This window comes from Leuciscus leuciscus (genome assembly GCF_965113295.1).
Source record: "Leuciscus leuciscus genome assembly, chromosome: 15".
Taxonomy (NCBI): domain Eukaryota; kingdom Metazoa; phylum Chordata; class Actinopteri; order Cypriniformes; family Leuciscidae; genus Leuciscus; species Leuciscus leuciscus.
In genome coordinates, this window is record NC_138739.1 from 37,156,312 (window position 1) to 37,171,311 (window position 15,000).

At 40.1% G+C, this 15,000-nt stretch overlaps 2 protein-coding genes and 1 long non-coding RNA gene across 3 annotated transcripts in view; 2 read left to right on the plus strand and 1 right to left on the minus strand.

Moving 5' to 3' along the window:
• LOC309475259 overlaps positions 1 to 8,638 on the minus strand; it is an 18,461-nt gene extending 9,823 nt beyond the window's left edge. The window contains exon 1 of the long non-coding RNA XR_014197587.1: positions 8,346 to 8,638. This is a non-coding gene — a long non-coding RNA (uncharacterized lncRNA). The remainder of the gene's footprint in view (positions 1 to 8,345) is intronic.
• Positions 6,739 to 9,293, plus strand: LOC309475228 (mesencephalic astrocyte-derived neurotrophic factor-like). Its single transcript, XM_082137953.1, has 4 exons — positions 6,739 to 6,951; positions 7,876 to 8,003; positions 8,147 to 8,288; positions 8,654 to 9,293. Exons 1-4 carry the CDS (start codon positions 6,864 to 6,866, stop codon positions 8,836 to 8,838), a joined length of 543 nt encoding a protein of 180 aa, XP_081994079.1. The 5' UTR covers positions 6,739 to 6,863; the 3' UTR covers positions 8,839 to 9,293.
• Positions 9,294 to 9,976: 683 nt separating this feature from the next.
• On the plus strand, positions 9,977 to 13,186 carry LOC309475168 (putative RNA-binding protein 15B). The gene has a single exon (XM_082137822.1). The coding sequence runs from the start codon at positions 10,205 to 10,207 to the stop codon at positions 12,653 to 12,655; it is 2,451 nt and encodes an 816-aa protein (XP_081993948.1). The 5' UTR covers positions 9,977 to 10,204; the 3' UTR covers positions 12,656 to 13,186.
• The last annotated feature ends 1,814 nt before the right edge of the window (positions 13,187 to 15,000 follow it).

The following is a 15,000-nucleotide window of genomic DNA, read 5'->3' on the forward strand; positions in this document are numbered from 1 at the left end:
CTGCCTCACCCACCAGTCCACAATCGGGCCTGGATGGCAGTAACTCCACCTTGTCCGGCAGCGCCAGCAGTGGCGTCTCCTCTTTGAGCGAGAGCAACTTCGCCCAGTCCTCCTCCGAGCCTCCGGCTCGAGCCGACACCTTGGACTCGATGCCGAGCAGCCAGGCTTGGACCACGGACACAGAGGAAGCCGAGAGTCCCTACCTCCCCGTACGCTACAGCGTCTCCGAGCCTGAAGTTCTGGACCCTCTCAAGCCCGCTCCGTGCCGTAGTCACTCAGCCCCGTTGGGTGTAACCCCAGGGATGCCCACCGATGGCCACCACCACCATCACCTCCATCTCCACCATCACCACCCACATGCTATACACATCACCCACCCGCACTACCACCACCATGAGCCTGCACCTGCTCTGCCTCCCAAACCTTACCTGAGGGAAGGGTGCATCCCTGAAGAGGACCTGAGACCGGTCCCGAGACCCATGCCCCGCAAGATCTCCCAGCCTCTGCTCACTAACAAGGAGGAGCAGGCCAAGGTGGCATGGGAACATGGCATCAGCGAAGAATAGACAAAGAACAAGGTTCAGCTGGGATCGTTGGTTTTGGTGTTATAGTTGGTTGGGTTTTGGGAAAGTCCCAAGAAATGACTGATTTGAACCTTCTCCTCTACTTCCCATGTATCCAGTGTAGGTCTTTTACACCTTTTAAGAAGTGCTTGCCATGTCGCTGAGCTTCTACATGCTATTGAGATTTTTTGTTTTGCACTTAGTGGTTGTTGGTTGGGAGTTGCCCTGGAGCCTTGAGTTCAAACTGAGTGTAGAGCCCAAGCTACTTCCCCCTCATTAGTATCAGTATGTTGATTGGATAATACAGATATGTTGAAAATCCAGAAAGTTGCAATGGTACGAAAATAGACTTTCAGATGAAACAGGAAGCACAAAATGAGATTCAGGTGGTTTTGAGGTGTACCAGATCCAAGAGTTTTATGTCCCCAGAGATAGATACATCTCTTGTCAAGGTCTACAACTTGAAAACACTTCATAATCATCATCACAGTAGTTTCGATGTGTAATTCATACACCTTCAAAAAGAGTGTTGACAAACCTTATCAATAGGCATTGTTCAGTTTTGTTTGGGTAGCACTTTAGCACTTAACCTTTGAGCACCAAAAACCTTATTAGTTTTGCCTTTTTATTTTATTAAATTCTGAAATAATTTAGAAAGTGCTAGCAGCCGTCAAAAGTGGATATGTGGTTCTTTAGATAGTGGCTAAAATTTAAATTAAGTTACATCCCGCTAGCCCACATAAGGGTGGGATTTCAGATGATCTTTGAAGGAGTTTGAAGATCTCCTCATCGACTAAGCATGCTCATTGTAAAAGCCTCAGACGCGGTTTTGTTAATACGGTGGCTGATACATGCTAACACTTCATTAGAGATCTTAAAACACTTCACAGAACGTCTGTTAACTCCTGCACGGTTGTGGGAAGCTTCTCCTCAGAGAGAATCTGCACTGATTTGACAGTAAGAGGCTTTTACAATCTTTGTAAAGCCTCATTACACCCACAATATTGTCGTGCTGCGAAAGCAAATCAGCCACTCTAAACGTTACTACCCCGTTATGCTAATAACACAACAGCCAAAGCGCTGTTAAATTAAAGCCATTTCACAGATGTCTCCTCACAGTAAAGCGGCTTTTGGTCTCAGCGGGTTCCTTTGGGAATTGATTTCTGTTCCTCTGAGTTGACAGTTTTAATAAAGAAGTATATTTTTAGATAGAGCTGTTATAAAATTCCAAGACTTTAATATAATTGTATTGAAAAAAAAAAATACAGAAACAGAGTTAGAATAAATACAGCTTAGATTATATTATAGTGTATATGTCTATGAAAGATTATAGCCTATCACACATTTTTAAAGGTGGAAATGAGGCAAGATTCATGAGTGCGTTTTATGTTGTGACTTTTCTAAAGTCTTTCAACTGCTGATAGATGCAAATTCAGTACCTGATGGTGTTTTGCATATTAACTTCTGACGACTTGAAAGTATATGTTATTTAAAAAGCAAATTTTGTATGTACAATGTGCATGTTCTCTTCAATGGTGGTGATAATATTACCCTACATCACTTGAAGGGAGGGCCTGTTATTGCTTATACTGTATATGTACACACCCTCATCCACATCCTCATTATTATTTCTGATTTGAGCAACACTACATACTGGGATAAATTAATGTGGCTGAAAACCCTAAATTTGCTGGCCAATTTTAATTTCATTTTCCAAAGGAAAGCAAGAACACACGTCCAATAAAGTTGTAAAAGCTATATTTTCCATGTTAATTTTAGCTTGTCAGGTGATTTGTGTCATTATGGGCAGCTCCGCCCACAGTTAAATCTCACTGGTCCAAAACCTTACTCCATACAACTCTGTTAAAGGGGTCATGAACTGCATTTTTTAAATTATTTTATAATGTTTGAGGTGCACTTATAATGTTAGTATGATTTTTACATCAAAAATGGTCATAATTTAGAAATAAAAGGACATTTTTTACCCAGATTTTAGTCTCTGATTTGAACGCTCTGTTTTAAGGGGCGTGTCTGCTGTGAGACTTCAATGTAAACGTCCACTTCTGTGATTGGCTAACATCTTTGCATATAAAACAAGTATTCCTTATGTGGAACTTTCTTGAAACCTTTTACTACGTTTGTACTAATACAGCTGTCGCGATTAATTAATCATGAAAAGTGTTTATTATAGCATTATATTAAGATCTACTCCCGTGACATGAACGGTTGCAGTGATGAGCATGTAGCCGATGACAGATGTATCTGTTGAGCGCATGAATGCAACACATTCCAACTCGATTTCTGCACTCTCACGAATGCTTTCATCATAACTAACAGTGAAAACACGATGTAAGTAAGAGATTTGTTGTGCAGTTTAGACAGTGTCATTGATTATAATGGGAGTTTTGGCGAAAGTCCAGAACTCAGTCACTGATAAACTCACACTGAGTGATTGACAGCTCAGTCAATATCACAAATTAAATATCAGATTACTATCATGCTATTAAGAGAAACAAATGTGAAGTTGACCGTTTAGTCACTGGCTTGATTTACTGACGCATAAACAGCAATAAACGATTTTGAGACAAAGACCTGTACATGAATCATATCAGAAATCACTGATCACAGATTAGGAAATAAAATTAACACGGTTACTTACATGTTGTGGCATTACTGTCAAGTCCATATCTTGCAGTAACAGTCTGTTTGCAAAGCCTGCGCCGAAATTGCGACTGATTTGACAAAGAATCCACAGTGAAATGTACCGAACAAAGAAATAATGCACTACTTATACATTCATCATTGTTGAATATAAATAAGCACTTTTCTAGCATTAGGATCCTTTGGAAGATGATATTATTTTTAGTCCATTGATCCTATATCACTCTTCTCATCTCACTAACGCTCCAGTGGGCGGGGCCAAAGATATGATGCGTCTATAACGTCATAATGTGACAAAATTCGAAACGAGTCGTTTTCTGAGCTTGATTTCAAGCTGTTTTAGGACTAATGAGGAAGTTTTGAATTCTGAAACTTATAGGATGTTTTATTAGTACAATGAGCTCTTACATGTCAAAATATCAAGGAAAACTTGATTTCTCAATTCATGACTCCTTTAAACATCACATATATTCTGATTGGCTGTGATTTCATTGTGTCATACGATATACAGACAGACAAATTACTTGTCCCAGAAACGTTCACATGGTTAGGCATATCTTTTATTTTATTAATATTTTAAAACCACTGTATTTTTATTTTTTATTATGGGTGTTCTCCCATTAATTTAGCTATCTGTATTATAAATAATCTCTTTTTATTTATTGATTTTATTTTATTTTGTACTGCACTGTTAGGCCCTACACAAATTAATGATGTGCTTTAATTTGGTTTTGTATCACTTAATTAAGAGGATATATTATGGGTTTAAAAAGTACTTTTTTATTTATTTCTGGCATGCAAACACAAAAGTATATACTTTAGGCTGCTCATAGTATGAGATGTACTTAAGCCCCAAATTATCAAAGGCAAAGGCAAGTTTTTAGGTAAACTTTTGTGAAATGAAAACTTTTCATGGCAGGATATGTACAGAGAGAAATGCATGAATCGAAATGGCTGATATGACTGATGGTTCATCACTAACAATCTTTTAATGGCCAGATAAAGCAAATACACATGATAGAGGGCCTTCTGTTCATTACATTCAAAACATATTCCCATCTGTTTTCCGTTAGTCAGAAAAGACATAAACTTCCATTGTCTATTCGTTTATATGCTCTTCCTCATAAAGTGAAACTTGGGAAACTGCTGATGGTATGCAGTTGTATATTATTACATATTATTATTTTCTTTACTAAATTATAAAGACATAAAATGATGAAAGTAAGTGTGTTATGTCTCCAAAGACATATAGAAATGGGTCGAGTGATTAGTTAATAATACTTGTTTATATTAACTTTAATCATTTTAGGGTTAATTCAAACAATATAAATAATTTTTTATACACATTGAATATTCAGTGATCAGGGAAGGAACTGGAATCTATGCAAAGATCGAGTGTTATAAGACAAGAGTGTCGAAGTATATCCGTCACAGCCCATTCTGTGAATATTAGCACTGATAAAACTAAAATGCATTAATATTTGTTGTTTTGAGCATTTCTTATTATGCTTTCTAGACATTTTGCATGTAAATATGGTCTGACGGATACCGTGTGTCTTGTATTCGTTCACCATCGTAATGTTGCTTGTATATCCAAGCGAAAAAAGTTCTAGATAAAAAAAGTATTATAATCACAATTCATTAAAACCTTATGCTTTACATGAAGGTTACTCATTTGGCACAAGCAACTGTAAAAAATAAATAAAAAACAATAAAAAAATAAACGAGTGTACATATTTTACATGTTTGATATCTCCATGGAGGCAAGCCGACCGTTTTGGATTCAAAGTTTCAGATTGAGGGTGACATTTTATTTTTTACATGATGAGGTTTGCCCTGATCAGCTCCTCTAATTCAATTTCAGATCAATACTGTTGTTATGTGTGATTTGCTAATGAAATATTGGGTTTATTTTCCTGAAAGGATGACTTGAATGCGGTAAATATTGTCATACATTTGAAATGACAGTAATGTGACAGGATGAAATGGGTGTGCAAAGGGAAATGTTCTTTTTTTGTTGTTGTTGGTCTCTGTACATATGAAAAACTAAGTAAAGAGGGGTACTAAACGCTCTGGCCTGCATTACAGTTCGTACCACACCATGTCTGGCTTTATTTTGTGTATATAATCCTTCAAAAGCTTTGTATTTATATGGTCAAGAGGGACAAATCATGTATAGACTGAGATTAATTGTCTGCCTTGTACTTTCTGATGTAAATGTGTTTTTAAAACTAAACTGCAAACGAGTGAAAAAGAAAAAAAAAAAATCTTTCAATGGCCTACTCACTACAGTTATTTTGTGTATTTTGCATTGAAATCTGAAGAGCGTTTTGTTTTACCATGCAGAAATACGAAAACCTTTGTACAAGTATTCTCAAAGTATTTTTTCTGTATATATTGTGCTAGCATGAATACATGTGGTGTGGATTTTAGATGTAAATACACACTTTTTCTTTCCTACTCACTTAACCGCTGTGACGTGTAATTCATTAATAATGCCTAATATTAAAGATAATGTTTTATCGACTGCTATTTGCCTTCTTTCCTTTACTTGGAGGTGTGATTGAGTCATTATTATTATTATTTTTGTTTATTTTTTTTTGTTTATTGACAACAAAGTATTAAAAGGACCTTGAAAAAAAAAAAAACTATACAAACAGCAAAAAAAAATTACACAATATATGACCCATCAAAAACACAACTTGCCTCAAAATATAAATTATGGCTCCTCATCCCGAAAAACCATAAAGTTAAAAGAATAGAGATGTCAACAAAACAACTATAACGATAACGACACTATATTGTTGCAATCACTTTTTTTTTTTTTAGGTAATGAACAATAAAAACATTGACAGCCAATCCGAATCCACCCGACTTTAAAGAGCTTAAACATTTAATGTGGCGTTTAATGTAACTTATAAACACTTATAATAAACAACATTGTCGACTAATGGTGTAGATTCCAATATAGTTGTTTCAAGTAGGCCTAGTTATCTTTCTTAGTAGTTCTGAGAACTCAGTTAAGCTTTTTGGTTACTATCTAACACGTTACATTCATTAGCTAATACCTAACTCTTACCTGAATAAAGAGTGGATTTACTGTTTAAAGTGCTATAGCAAATGTTTGGAACTAACATGGTAGGCCTATTGCCTTTTGGTGACACCAATATACTGTTCATGTGAGAGAAATATCACAAAATGGCCTTATTTTATAATATAGGCTACTTACTGATAAAGCAAATTTTGGTGGAATGATGATGTATGTAAAGCGTCAAACAAACGAACTACAAACATGGCGCTGGTGCAAACCACACATCATCAAGCCGTATATCGTCACCAGGAATGTTAACCTTCAGAACCAATCAGAGGCCGCCAACTGGACTCACTCCCTGGATGAACACCGCACATCCATTCAGACAAGAATGCGTGTTGCGACGTCATGCGCCAGCCAATAGACGAGCGAAGAGTGTACCGGTAACCAATCAGATGCGAGAGGGGGCGGGAACTTTCAATAGGAAGCGCTGTTGAATCGGTACGTTGCGTGTTCTCGAGCCGGTATCTTTAATGATCGTTCAGAACCAAGTCTAGCACTTTTTCATACCGTATTTAAGTAGTTAAAGACGTTTGTTTGGTTTTAGGATGTTATATTTAAGTGGGCTTTCCGTTGCACTGGCCCTGGCGCTGGTTCCGAGCTACAGTGACGCTTTGAAAGATGGAGAGTGTGAAGGTGAGTTTGTTTAATGTCTTAATGATGTAAACATGTGCAGGAAACACATATATTACCTGTCAGAAGAGTCTCACTTCTGCGTGTTATTCAGTGGCTTTAGTTTAGCTATGTTGTATGTTTAGTTGAGGTATTTTTATTGGGTATTTTTTGGTGTTTGTTTCCTAACGTTAATTGTTAACTACTTCGGTTATTTAGTTGATTAATAATTATATTTGGTTTTTAAGGTGTTAAGCTAAACGTATTTTATAAAATATTTGTAATAGTGTATATTTATAATGTGTAGTATTTCTAAAAACGATATATTAGAAAAGTAAGTATTTTATAAATGTAAAGTATTTTATATTATAATTGTGAAGACATTTATTTATGTAATTTTGTAAATTAGGTCACATGGCCACTACTTTGCTTTGTTTTCAATTTTTCAATGAAAATCGTAATCGTTTAGACCCTCATGTCATACTGTAAACTGTGGATGACATAATGCAGGTTATTATCAGAAACCCATACATAAATAAGAACTTCATATTCAGAACTATCTTCGGCACACCTATTCAAATATTTATTTCCTACTTTTCCTATTCATAAACTGATCAGTTAATAAATAACTGATATGATGCTATATATGACATTTATCTTGATGATTTCATAAATGCGACTAATCTTGTTGCACGGGTTTTAACAGGGTTGCCACTTGTTGGAAATATCGGGAAATTCCTTACTTGGAATAATTATTATGTGGAAGGAATAACTTAAAAGACATGTATTTTAATACTGAATACACATTACTTCAAGTTTTATTTTCTGGCATATTTTTTCATCAGTTAGGTATTGCGATATTGTAAAGTAAATCTTGCTTGTAAGCCATTTTATGTCTTGTTAATGTATCGTTTTCAAAGAAAAAAATGCATGATTTTTGCATTGCAGTCTGTGTGGGTTTCCTGGAACGGTTTTACCAGACGCTAAAAGACGACGACGTCAAGTTCAGCAGCGACTCCATCGAAAAAGCTATCCTAAAATTTTGCAAAGATACCAAAGGGAAAGAAAACCGCTTTGTAAGTATTTGTGTGTATCAATGAATTTAGCTTTTTCTCTTTGTTGCATTATTTCTGTTTGTTTATTCTTACTTTGTGTGTGTGTGTGTGTGTGTGTGTGTGTGTGTGTGTGTGTGTGTGTGTGTGTGTGTGTGTGTGTGTAGTGTTATTATATAGGGGCAACAAGTGACGCAGCAACAAAAATTATCAATGAAGTTTCCAAACCGATGAGTCACCATGTGCCAACGGATAAGATCTGTGAAAAGCTCAAAAAGAAGGACAGTCAAATCTGTGAACTGAAATATGGTAAGTTGCATAGAAAAATACACTGGCCGGCCATTTAAATAGGCAAATGCTTTGTACGGGATTATTATGTTTCTAGACTGTTATGTGTTCAGCAACAGTTATTCTAACCCTATTGATGGAGTGTGTAGCTTTTCATTTCTTAAACAATTAGCATGAAGACACATCATGGCCATATTACAGTGGTTCATTTATTGCTTTTGTCCGGTGGTTAGCGAGTAACCTTATCAAATCCGTAGTTCTGTTTGTTCATCCCAAATTGCCCAATACATCGCTCTTGCCAATCTATTGATCTATATCCACTCTGTATAGTTATAAGATAATATATACTGCACTGCCAGCCACTAAATGCATGTTCCTCCTCCTAGATAAACAAGTTGACCTGAGCTCCGTCGACCTGAAGAAGTTGAAAGTGAAAGATCTGAAGAAAATTCTGGAGGAATGGGGCGAATCCTGCAAAGGATGCGCAGAGAAATCCGACTTCATTCGCAAGATCAACGAGCTAATGCCCAAGTATGCGCCCAACGCAGCCAAGGCACGGACAGATCTGTAAACTTGCAGGGAATTACGGGACCAAGGCAGCGGCCAAAGGCATTTAGGGTGGAGGATTTGCGCTGTGAAGCTGACTGACCATTGTGTTGTCACATTACCATGTACTCCTGGGGTAAACGTCAAGAAACCGAGCGCACACACTTCCGTTACAAATACAACCTTTCATTTATGGCTTGCGATGTGCAAGTTTGTAGTTCTAAATAATATCCAACACAACCTATGTTTGCCTCCTGATGTTATGGGAAATATGTGTGACACGCTTTGCCCAGTTTGATTTACATTTTCTTTTCTCTCTTTTTTCTTTTTCCTTTTTTGAGGGTATAGGCTTTCTTAATTGATTCATTATTTGAAATAAAATGGGGGAAAGTCTCATCTTCAAAATATGAGGGTCAGTTTGAGTGTAAAATGTGTTTAATACAGTTATACTGTCTTTTTTCATTAAAAGAAGAAAAGAAATTGGTCTTGTCCTTTATTATTATTATTATTATTATCTGTTTGTTTTGTTATATTGTTTTTATCATTATGTTTGCATTTAACATTGTACCTTTTAAATCATGGCCACTTTTTGTACAATTTCCTTCAGGGCATTAGCATTTTATTTCACTACCAAAACACCATGTTGATGGTATTGAGTTGATATGGTTATATAATGCAATATTTCATTGCATGTATTTGTATATCGCTTTACAGCTTTTGGTACATTAAATAAGTTCATGCACATTATTTGGATTGTCATATGACATACATACCTTTTTCATTATTGTATATCATGTGATGGTTTGCCTATTTTTGCATATACTGTGCATAGTATGTGAATTTTCTGTATGCATAGTGGACTAAATTTGCTCAAATGTGCAGTGTATAACTGGGGAATATTGTATGCAATGCACACAACTGGATTTGATAAGGTTTATTGTTGCATTTATATTATTTCACATTCACAAATAGACTGTGCATTAGCACAATAATCCAGGCACTGTGTTTTCTCAACTCTTCTTGAATGAGAATAAGTATTAGATTCTTATGAACAGTATTAATACAATTAGCTTTTAGACCTTTATTTTACAGTCAATATTGATTTTCCCTTATTCTAAAGCGTCACGCGAATGCGCACTGACGTCAGCTAGGCTCCTCCCACTTGCGGGGCGCGCACATTCCTTTTGTCCAAGATGGCGGAGTAGATGCAGCCGAAGCGACGCTAATGTTTGTCGTTTTATTTTTATCGGTGAAACTCAACATCCAGGCGAACGTTTTTCCGTGCAAACGTTAGTTAAAGTCCTCCTCACGGATGTACAAAAACTCTTGGAGCCGTGAGATTTCACCTCGGAGCTAATTTTATATTTTTGCGGGGGGAGCATCACTGTAAAATGAAGCGGCAGGCCGAGCGCGACGCGAGTCCGTCCAGAACTCTCGCCAAACGCGTCCGCGAGCGAGATCGCGAGCGCGAACCGAACCCGCCGCTCGCGTTGCTGCTCGCGGAGAGCCGAAACTATCATAAACGAAGCCGCAGCCGAGAGCGGGAAAAACCGCGGGTCCGTGAAGAGAGAGAGAGTCTGCATCACCGCCCGCATCACGAACTGGGTCTGCTAGGTCGAGCCCCCCTCCGAACCACCTCAGTCCTGCCTAAAGGTAAGACTGTGACACCAGCCACTGAAACAGTGGGTGCACGACTAGAATACAAGACACTACTTATCAGCAACCTAGGATCTCAGCTTTCTGATGAACATGTGGAGGACGGACTGTTTCATGAGTTTAAAAAGTTTGGAGATATGAGCGTTAAGCTGTCTCATACGCCTGAACTGGGTCGCGTTGCCTATGTCAACTTCAGACACACGGAAATTGCACGGGAAGCACGTCACGCTAAAACCAGGTTGGTGCTATATGATCGTCCACTCAAAGTTGAACCCATGTACATGCGGCGTCGCAGTGTCACGCCTCCAGATGTTAGTTATGTATCTCTGCACAGCGCTGCCTACACCTACAGACAGCGGTCCCTGTCACCCGGCGCTGGGAGCACTAGCGCCCTTCGGGAAGTGAGACCCAGGCATTACGTTGATGGCATGGGACTCAGCCGGGACCGCGTTTTGGACTATTACAGCGCTTTGGAGGAGAGGAGCCGTGCTTATGCATATCAGCTTCCTGAGGACGACTTAAAACCAGAGGACGATCAGAGAGCCACGAGGAATTTGTTCATCGGAAACTTGGATCATAATATTTCTGAGGTGGAACTACGACAAGGATTTGAGAAGTATGGGATTATTGAAGAAGTCGTTATCAAACGGCCCGCTCGAGGACAAGGCGGTGCGTATGCTTTTCTTAAATTCCAGAACTTGGATATGGCTCACCGGGCTAAGGTGGCCATGCAGGGGCGTATGATTAACGGCAACCCGATTAAGATCGGATACGGGAAAGCCAATCCGACGACTCGGCTCTGGGTGGGCGGACTTGGCCCGAATACGTCTCTCGCTGCTTTAGCACGCGAGTTTGACCGCTTTGGGAGTATTCGCACCATTGACTATGTGAAAGGAGATAATTTTGCTTACATTCATTATGAGAGCTTGGATGCAGCCCAGGCCGCTTGCGCGCAAATGCGTGGCTTTCCTCTGGGCGGTCCGAACCGTCGGCTACGTGTGGATTTTGCAAAGGCGGAGGAGACGAGGGCGTACCCTCAACAGTACCAGCCGCCTTTGCTCCCGCCTCCTCATTTTGATATTCTCGCTGAGGGTTACGGACGCCACCGCAGCCTAGAGAGGGAGCTGAGAGCGAGGGCCCGCTCACCGTCACACCCTCTGTTCGCCGAGCGAGAAAGAGAGCGCCTTTCGGACCGGGACTGGAGTCCGCCGAAGGGACTGGAGCGGCGGGCGAACCCGGAAGCGTTTGGGCGGGTCCGGCAGCGCAGCCGTAGCCGCAGCCGGGAACGCTGGGTAAAGGAGCGGGACCTCGAACGGGGGCTGGGGAAAAACTGGGAGGAGCGGCGCAAGCGAAGGAGCCTGAGCCCCAACGACCGTCCCACCGAGGAGCGCGGACGGTCAAAGCTCAGAGGAGGGGCGCCGGCCACCCCTGAAGACAGTCCGGACCGGGGCCGCGGGCGTCTCCCGGACTCCACCTCAGAACCCCTCGATCACACCCCTGACATCAGCAGACACTCCAGCGACGAGCGTCCTGCGCAGGACGAGTCTTTGCATCTGAGGAAGGACGAGCGGGATCGCAACCACCGCAAAAGCGAGAGCGACCCGGACTCGCAGACGGACAAGTCCAAAACGGACTCCAAAAAACCCAGTACGCTCTCCGAATATGCCCTGACGTTGAGCCGCGTGTGGCACGGTTCTCTCGTCCTTAAAAACAGCTGCTTCCCCACAAACATGCACATGCTCGAGGGAGGCGTGAGCTTTCTCCACGCCCTCATGAGAGACAACCAAGCGGGAGGCGCCAAGATCACGCAGCTTAAAATTGCTCAGCGGCTGAGGTTAGATCAGCCCAAACTGGACGAGGTGACGCGCCGCATCAAGCTAGGCAGCCCGGACAGCTACGCCGTGCTCCTTGCCGTCCAGGGGCCCATGGACCGGGACGCCCCTCCTCCAGAACCAGGCCTTCAACAGCGCCTTCTCCGCAACCTGGTGACGTACCTCAGGAACAAGCAGGCGGCAGGGGTCATCGGCTTGCCCCTCGGGGGCCCCAAAGAGCGGGAGACGGGGGGCATGCTGTACGCCTTCCCTCCGTGTGACTTCTCACAGCAGTATCTCCAGAGCGCTCTCAAAACTCTCGGCAAACTTGAGGAGGAGCACCTGGTGATCGTGGTGGTTAGAGACTCACCTTAACACTTCAATTCCAACTCTCTCTAGAACGTTCCACACAGATTTTATGCCTTTTATGATTTTAGGGATGGACCTTTTTAGTTTTAAATACTTCCACATAGTCATCATTCCCTTCTTAAAATGTTTTGAAATTGAATAGCATCCCAGAGAACTTACAAAATTAATTTTTTTTCTTTTTTTTTTTCTCTCAGCTGTGCTCAATTTTCCATTGTATTCTACTTTTAAAAAAAGTGTTTTTATATATTTGCATGCACAAAGCAATTTGACTGAAGTTCCCATCCGGTGGTTTGCTATAATGGGTGTACTACGTACTGGGCCTCATTTTTTTTAAAACTCAAAACAGAATGAATGTGCGTAAATCATTTGTAAAAATCATGTGTTGGTGAATTAATAGCATTCAATTCGCTCTGAGTGTTTACCTAAAAAAAAATATTTGTCGATTTCTGTTGACCGGAATTCAAGTATGTGGCTACACGTTCAGTAACAGTTTTTCTCTCGCTGTCCGTTTCACAAAAATCCTAGAATTTTTTTTTTTTAACAAAACGGTGCTTGACAAGGCGGTATGTTCAGCTCAGATGAGCCGTTTGTGTCGTAACTGATGGCATCTACCTCTTTAACCATGTAACACATCAGGTATGTTTGACAAAATGAAGCGAGTCTTTGAGCCCATTGCGTTTTAATTGTATGTTGTTATAAATATGCACCTGCAGCACTAACAGAAAGGTCATGTGACCATACTCATGTTACATACTGAACGAGTACTGTACCGATCCAGACACACTAATGTTTGTAACCATTACTAACACTACGGTTTAAGCTCGTGTTTGTTTGTACGCAGTGCCCTCCGCTGAATGACTAGTTGCCGAGTCATTTGTACCCATTGGTAAAATTGAGTCAACGCACACATTTAAAGCAAGTGCTGTTCTGAGAGTTTTTAAACAAATGTCCTGTGATTTGAATTCCATACTGACGTGTAAACCTGAATCAAGTGTTATTCTTAGATTTTAGTTGATAATCATGGGGTTTGAAGGTCCACCTGCCAACACTACAACCATTTGCACTGAACGGTAATTTTCCATCGTTGATTTTTAATCGTGTTCTTTTGTTTTACACCTCTTTTAACACTCCTTTTTTTTGTAATACTTTTATAGGAAGTCTTTTTTTTTTCTGTCTGTATGCGAAAACTGTATGACGTATAAAAAAAAAAAAGTAAACATTTCATGTGCTTGTTTTTAAACTCGTACCTCCTGTCGTTATTTGCAAAACTGTGCAGTTTTAATGTTTAGCGACATGTAATGGAAATGACCCGTCTCCATAGTTACCTCTTCTCCATCTCACTCCTGCCTACAAAACAAGTTGTGAAGGTTAAAGTGGTAACCAGGCAACCACATCCATCATTGAAAAAAAAAAAAAAAAAGCTCCCAGAGTTCAAATGAGGCTTGACTGTGAAGCAGCTTGTAATGACCACTAGATGGCAGTGTGGTCAAAGAAAAGCAACATTAACTCAACATATGAAATGGCAAGTTCCTGCTGTGCACGTGGGAAGTTGCTTCAGGGGGAAGCAGTGAGTGCACTGCATATTAAATGCTTGCTGAGAAATTGTTGCGGCATTGAACAGATTTTAAAAGCGGTCTTCATTTAGTTTCACCCTATGCCAGTATGCAAACGAAGTAGTTTGCATACCATATTTATGCTGTTTAATATGTAGATCTACATGACGCTGGAAGATTAACCAGCCTTATTGTTTTCAGAAGCTTGTTAATTATTTATAATGTGGTGAGTGACTGTAACACTTAATTAGCTCATTTCTCAATGCCAGAATGAGAGAATCTAAACCACTGTTAGTCCAGTCTGTCAAATCCTGACGGATCTCCCAACGCTTTTTCCTGCTGACCAACTCTCCGGACGGAAAGGCTTTAGAGTTACTTAATTGACTGAACCTCCTCTCTCAAGGTGACGGGTCATTTTAAATTGGCCATTTATACAGGGTTTTTGTGTGTTTGCAATTGTCAAGCTGCCAACAACTGGTGTAATTTGAGCAGGCCACTGATGTCTGCTGCTGGAGAACTGTGATTCATGAGTCAATATGGGACGGCCTGAATCGCAGCTCTCATATTTGACTGTCATATTTTGATTTTGTCTGAAAGCGTTAGGTAAGGCTAACCAATGTTTGAAACTCATGTGTGAATAATAGATCTTAAATTATCAACAAATAGGCCTATTATTTAAAGGTTGTTTTGGTACAAGAGAATATATATATATAATATATATACACATATACACAGTACAGGTCAAAAGTTTGGAAACATTACTATTTTTAATGTTTTTGAAAGAAGTTTCTTCTGCTC

Coding starts and splice junctions, on each gene's coding strand:
- LOC309475168 (XM_082137822.1), top strand. CDS start 10,205: ATGAAGCGGCAGGCCGAGCGCGACGCGAGTCCGTCCAGAACTCTCGCC.
- LOC309475228 (XM_082137953.1), top strand. CDS start 6,864: ATGTTATATTTAAGTGGGCTTTCCGTTGCACTGGCCCTGGCGCTGGTT. Junction 6,952..7,875: donor GAAAGATGGAGAGTGTGAAG/GTGAGTTTGTTT, acceptor TTTGCATTGCAG/TCTGTGTGGGTTTCCTGGAA. Junction 8,289..8,653: donor AATCTGTGAACTGAAATATG/GTAAGTTGCATA, acceptor TCCTCCTCCTAG/ATAAACAAGTTGACCTGAGC.